General features: G+C 40.3%; 1 protein-coding gene across 1 annotated transcript; it reads left to right on the forward strand.

Annotated features, from left to right (window-relative positions):
* The first annotated feature begins 209 nt into the window (after positions 1 to 209).
* Positions 210 to 1,232, forward strand: LOC147991232 (uncharacterized). Its single transcript, XM_087538581.1, has 2 exons — positions 210 to 700; positions 803 to 1,232. The coding sequence occupies exons 1-2, from the start codon at positions 210 to 212 to the stop codon at positions 1,230 to 1,232; spliced, it is 921 nt and encodes a 306-aa protein (XP_087394707.1).
* The last annotated feature ends 5,531 nt before the right edge of the window (positions 1,233 to 6,763 follow it).

Below are 6,763 nucleotides of genomic sequence, written 5' to 3' on the forward strand. Positions count from 1 at the left end.
ACCTACCTTCAATTGGAGCATCTGGTGGAATTTTGACTGCTTGGAATGGGACTCTCTTTACTGGCCAGTTGCTCTTTCAAAACAAATTCTCATTAACCATGCAGTTCACTTGCACTTCCACCCTTAAACCATGGATCCTAACAAATATATATGGGCCTTGCCACATTGAGGAGAAATTGGAATTTATTGAATGGTTTACAAATATACAAATGCCTGATGATGTTGACTGGATTGTTATGGGGGATTTTAATTTCATCAGATCACCTGAAGACAGAAATAGACCTGGTGGAGATGTTAATCAGATGCTGCTATTCAATGAAGCTATTAGTAACCTGGGACTAATTGAATTGCCTCTCAAAGGGAGGCAGTTCAGTTGGAGCAACATGCAAGACAGTCCTTTGCTTGAAAAATTAGACTGGTTCTTCACTTCTGCTGCATGGATGACTACTTACCCTGACACCACTGCTCTGCCCCTTGCAAAGCCAATTTCAGATCATTTGCCTTGTCTTATAAAAATTGGTACAACAATACCCAAGTCAAGAGTTTTCAGATTTGAGAATTACTGCTTGAAGCACAGCTCTTTCAAAGATATTGTGCAAACTGCATGGAATATTCCTGTTGGTTATACTGATCCTGCAAAGAAAATTAATGCTAAATTCAAAAACTTGAGGAGAGCCCTCAAACTTTGGGCAAAGAATCTGTCCTCTCTCAAAAAATAGATTGATGAGTTGAATGAATGTATATTACTATGGGACTTCTTGGAGGAATTTAGAGATTTAACTTTATTTGAGCATAATTGCAGAGAGCACTTGAAAGAAACACTCCTAACTGCCCTCAGTAATCAGAAGATTTATTGGAAAGAGAGAGGAAAAATCAAAGGGGTCAAATTTGGTGATGAAAATACAAAATTCTTCCATACAAAAGCTTCTATTAATCACAGGCATAACAAAATTGCAATGCTCATGAATGAGGACCAAGTGGAAATTACTGATCATGAGGGGAAGGCTGCAATACTATGGGAAGCTTTTAAGAAAAGACTGGGTCATTCCAGTGGCCATATCATGCATTTCAACTTACAAGACCTGTATGATAACAGAGTGGATCCACAAAATTTTCAAGACCTTGAGAAACCATTCTCTCAGGAAGAAATTGATGAGGTTGTCAAAAATTTGCCAACAGACAAATCCCCAGGTCCTGATGGATTTAATAATGAGTTCCTAAAAGCTTGCTAGGAAATTATAAAACTAGATGTAACTGAGCTTATCATTGCCTTCCATGCTGGAACTATGAATTTGGAAAGCATCAACACTTCTTATATCACACTCATTCCAAAAAGGAGGTACCTATGTCCCCTAATGACTTCAGGCCAATTTCACTGCTTAATGGGGTGCTCAAAATCATTACTAAATTGCTGGCAAATAGATTACAAAAAGTAATCCTCAATTTGGTACACATCAATCAATATGGATTCGTAAAGAACAGAGTGATTCAGGATTGTTTGGGATGGGCCTATGAATACATACATCAGTGCCACAAGTCAAATGAGGAAATGCTTGTAATAAAACTGGATTTTGAAAAGGCCTTTGACACTATTGAACATCAGGCTATAATTGACATACTTAGAGCTAAGGGATTTGGTGAAAGGTGGATAACTTGGATGCACATGCTCTTCAATTCTGCATCTTCTGCTGTGATGTTAAATGGGGTGCCTGGGAAGAAATTTTACTGTAAAAGAGGAGTCAGACAAGGACACCCCCTTTCTCCCCTTCTGTTCCTTCTAGCAGCTGACTTATTGCAATCAATCTTGAATAAATCCATGACAAGGGATTTAGTCACACCTCCACTGCAAGTGAACTCCTGCCCTGACTTCCCTATTGTGCAGTATGCAGATGATACTCTTGTCATCATGCAAGCAAGTGCAAGATAGCTAGTATGCCTCAAAGCTTTACTAAACACATTTGCATCTGCCACTAGACTCAAAGTAAACTATGGGAAATCAATCATGGTGCCAATAAACATTGCAGAAGACAGAGTGGATATTTTCGCAAACACTTTACAACGTGCCAGATGGCAATTTCCATTTACATATCTGGGGCTACCATTGGGAATTTATAAACCAACTATTGTAGGATCGAAAGTATGTCTAGAGGGGGGTGATTAGACTACTTGACCAAATAAAAACTTAACCTTTTCCCAATTTTAGTTCTTGGCAGATTTTAGCTAATTTAGGACAAGTCAAGCAATCATCACATAATTCAAGCAAGCATGCAAAGAGTATATAGGCAGCGAAAAGTAAAGCATGCAACTTGCAAGAATGTAAAGGGAAGGGTTTGGAGATTTCAAACACAATTGGAGATACGGATGTTTTTCCCGTGGTTCGGATAGGTGTTGCTATCCTACATCCACGTTGATGGAGACTTCAACCCACGAAGGGTAACGGTTGCGCGAGTCCACACAGGGCTCCACCCACGAAGGGTCCACGAAGAAGCAACCACCCACAAAGGGTCCACGAAGAAGCAACCTTGTCTATCCCACCATGGCCATCGCCCACGAAGGACTTGCCTCACTAGCGGTAGATCTTCATGAAGTAGGCGATCTCCTTGCCCTTACAAACTCCTTGGTTCAACTCCACAATCTTGTCGGAGGCTCCCAAGTGACACCTAGCCAATCTAGGAGACACCACTCTCCAAGAAGTAACAAATGGTGTGTAGGTAATGAACTCCTTGCTCTTGTGCTTCAAAATGATAGTCTCCCCAACACTCAACTCTCTCTCATAGGATTTGGATTTGGTGGAAAGAAGATTTGAGTGGAAAGCAACTTGGGAAGGCTAGAGATCAAGATTCATATGGTAGGAATGGAATGTCTTGGTCTCAACACATGAGTAGGTGGTTCTCTCTCAGAACATATGAGTAGGAATGGTGTGTGTGTTCTGATGGCTCTCTCCTCGAATGAGAAGGAGGTGGAGGGGTATATATAGCCTCCACACAAAATCCAACCGTTACATAGTTTTCCAATCTCGGTGGGACCGAATCAGAAAACTCGGTCTGACCGAAATAGTAAACCTAGTGACCATTAGGAATTTCGGTGGGACTGACATGCAACTCGGTAGGACCGATTCGGTTAGGGTTTGGGCATAACGTAATCTCGGTGAGACCGATTACACAAACTCGGTGAGACCGAATTTGGTAATTAGCTAACCAGAGAGTTGGTCAGGCAAACTCGGTGGGACCGATTTGCTCTTTCGGTGAGACCGAGTGGAACTCGGTGAGACCGAAAAGTTACAAAGGGGAAACACTGAGTTTACATTGCAATCTCGGTGGGACCGAAAAGTTACGAAAGGGAAACAGAGAGTTTGCAACCCCATCTCGGTGAGACCGAGATCCTTATCGGTAGAACCGAATTGCTAGGGTTTGGCAGTGGCTAATGACAAGTGAAACTCGATGGCGCCAGATAGGAAGAATCGGTAGGACTAAGTTTGGCTTAGGGTTTAGGTCATATGTGGATATGGGAAAGTAGTTGAGGGTTTTGGAGCATATCACTAAGCACATGAAGCAAGAGGCTCATTAAGCAACACCTCATCCCTCCTTGATAGTATTGGCTTTTCCTAAAGACTCAACGTGATCTTGGATCACTAAAATATAAAATGAAGAGTCTTGAGCTTTTGAGCTTGAGCCAATCCTTTGTCCTTAGCATTTTGAGGGTTCCACTTTCACATCCATGCCATGCCAATCATTGAGCTTTCCTAAAATAATTATCTTGGAATAGTATTAGCTCAATGAGCTATATGTTGTTATGAATTACCAAAACCACCTAGGGATAGTTGCACTTTCAACTATGGAGCAATGTTTGCCTATAGTCAACAGAATTGCTAAGAGGATTACTGGCATTTCCACTTTCATGACTCAAGCAGGGAAGGTATTGTTGGTCAAATCTGTGTTGGCTTCTTTAGCAGTTTACTTCATGTGTTGTCTGGATGTTCCCATCACAATTAAACAACAGATCATTAAATACTTAAGACATTGCCTATGGAGGAGTCCTGATATGGGGGATAGGAGGCCAGCCTTAGTGGCTTGGCACACAGTTTGCAGACCAAAAGATCAGGGTGGCTTGGGTGTCCTGGATATCTTCACACAAAATAAAACCATGCTCATGAAAAATCTTCATAAATTTTACAACAGACATGATATCCCTTGGGTCAATTTAATTTGGGAATCATACTACAGCAATGGACAACTTCCAGGGGATCAAAAAGTGGGCTCATTTTGGTGGAAATCCAACCTAGCGCTCATCGATCAATTCAAAGCTATAGCTAGATGCAATGTGGGAGATGGCAAAAGTGCTCTGTTCTGGGATGATATGTGGCACCAATTTGTTCTAAAACACAGGTTTGATCACTTATATTCCTTTGTTAGAGATCCACACAAAAGTGTTCAACAAGTGATCAACACTGAATATCTCCAAGATTTATTCCATCTGCCTCTTACTACACAAGCATATGAGGAGTTCACACAAATGGAGGACATGTGCATTTCTCTAAGACACTCTGAATACTTAGATGCATTGGATACTTGGAGTTACATCTGGGGAAATGAATACTATTCCTCAATTAAAGCCTATAAAGTGCTAATTGGACACAAACAAACTCCACCTCACTTCTCATGGATTTGGAAAAGTTCCTGTCATCCCAAGCACAAAGTTTTCTTCTGGATGTTGTTGCATGACAGAATAAACACAAGGAATCTTTTAAGAAGGAAAAACTTTGAATTGGAAGTCTACAATTGTGCAGTGAGAAATTGTCAGCAGGAAGAAACTTTGCACCATCTTTTTTGGGGATGCCCTTTTGCTGTCAGATGTTGGGACTTCATCTGCCCTTCAAGAACACCTAACTTGTCAGTTCTGGAAGCATACCAAGATCTCAAGGACAAACTCAATTACCCTTTCTTTATGGAGATTATAATATTGGGATCATGGGCAATCTGGATATCAAGAAACAACAAGGTTTTTGAAAATATAACTCCTTCATTTGATGGCTGGAAGCACATATTCTCTCAGGAGTTAAAGCTTCTCAAATACAGGATCAAGAAGAAATATGAAGTTCAATTCTCTGCTTGGCTGGATGCTTGGTTGTAATTTGTATTTATGTATAGTTCCCTTTGTTTCTTTTGTTTTTTCTTGGTCTTTTCTTCTTCTTAGCTATAGGTTAGACTTCTTTTTTGGGTAGTTTCTTTTCTGTTCTTCTTTTTCTTTTTGATTGGGCTTATCTCAAGCCCACCAGACATTTGTTGTTTGTTTTTTTCTTTCAATAAAAGTTGCAGTGGGGTGTTTACCCTACTGTTTATAGTCAAAAAAGCTCAAGTGGGAGCTCAATGAAGATCTTGGTCGTTGTTATTTGTCTTTTCCAGTTGATCAGTAGTGGAGCTCAGTTGGGATGATTGGGGATCTAGCATTTGGGGTTGTACTCTGGATGATGTATGTTTAACTTGTTATTTGTGTGAAGTGGCGATTGTAAGCCAACTCTTTATCCCTTTCTTATTCAGTACATGGGATTGTGTAAGATTACCCCACTTGTGACTAAACCACCATGCGGTTATGCCTCTAAGTCGTGCCTCGACACGTGGGAGATATAGCCGCATTGTGGGTGTTACAATATCCTTATTCCACTAAGGATAATTTTGACCGATGTTCAGTGATCCACGAGTGGATCACTATTGTACCCTCTTGCCAAACTCTTGGTGAGGTACACAATAGGTCTGGTACACAACATAGTATTCTTTATGGAACCTATGTCTGAGGCATAGGGAATGACTTTTCATTCTCTATTTTCTGCCGTGGTCGGGTTTAGAGTCTTTACTCAACTTTACACCTTGCAACACAGGCAAGAACTCCTTCTTTGACTGTTCCATTTTGAACTACTTCAAAATCTTGTCAAGGTATGTACTCATTGAAAAATATATCAAGCGTCTTGATCCGTCTCTATAGATCTTGATGCTCAATATGTAAGTAGCTTCATCGAGGTCTTTCTTTGAAAAACTCCTTTAAAATACTCCTTTATGATTTCCAGAAAATTCTACATCATTTCCGATCAACAATATGTCATTCACATATACTTATCAAAAAGGTTGTAGTTCTCCCACTCACTTTCTTGTAAATACAGGCTTCACCGCAAGTCTGTATAAAACCATATGCTTTGATCACTTTATCAAAGCATATATTCCAACTCCGAGATGCTTGCACCAGTCCATAGATGGATCACTCGAGCTTGCACACTTTGTTAGCACCTTTAGGATTGAAAAAACCTTCTTGTTGCATCATATACAACTCTTCTTCAAGAAATCCATTAAGGAATGCAGTTTTGACATCCATTTGCCAGATTTCATAAAATGTGGCAGTTGCTAACATGATTCGGATAGACTTAAGCATCGCTATGAGTGAGAAGATCTCATCGTCTTCAACATCTTGAACTTGTCAAAAACCTTTTACGACAATTCAAGCTTTTTATATAGTAATACTACTATCAGTGTCTGTCTTCCTCTTGAAGATCCATTTATTCTCAATGGCTTGCTGATCATTGGGCAAGTCAACCAAAGTCCACACTTTGTTCTCATACATGGATCCCATCTCAGATTTCATGGCCTCAATCCATTTTGCGGAATCTAGGCTCATCATCGCTTCCTCATAGTTCATAGGTTCGTCATGGTCTAGTAACATGACTTCCAGAAAGGATTACCGTACCACTCTGGTGCGGACCATACTCTGGTTGACC

This window comes from Triticum urartu, chromosome 1A, assembly GCF_056163025.1.
Source record: "Triticum urartu cultivar PI428250 chromosome 1A, HENAU_Tu73, whole genome shotgun sequence".
NCBI classification, from domain to species: Eukaryota; Viridiplantae; Streptophyta; class Magnoliopsida; order Poales; family Poaceae; genus Triticum; species Triticum urartu.

What these genes read in the sequence shown, in the direction of transcription:
- LOC147991232 (XM_087538581.1), top strand. Translation starts at nt 210, where the DNA reads ATGCCTGATGATGTTGACTGGATTGTTATGGGGGATTTTAATTTCATC. An exon ending in AAACTTTGGGCAAAGAATCT is followed by an intron (nt 701 to 802) that starts GTCCTCTCTCAA and finishes GCATAATTGCAG; the next exon opens with AGAGCACTTGAAAGAAACAC.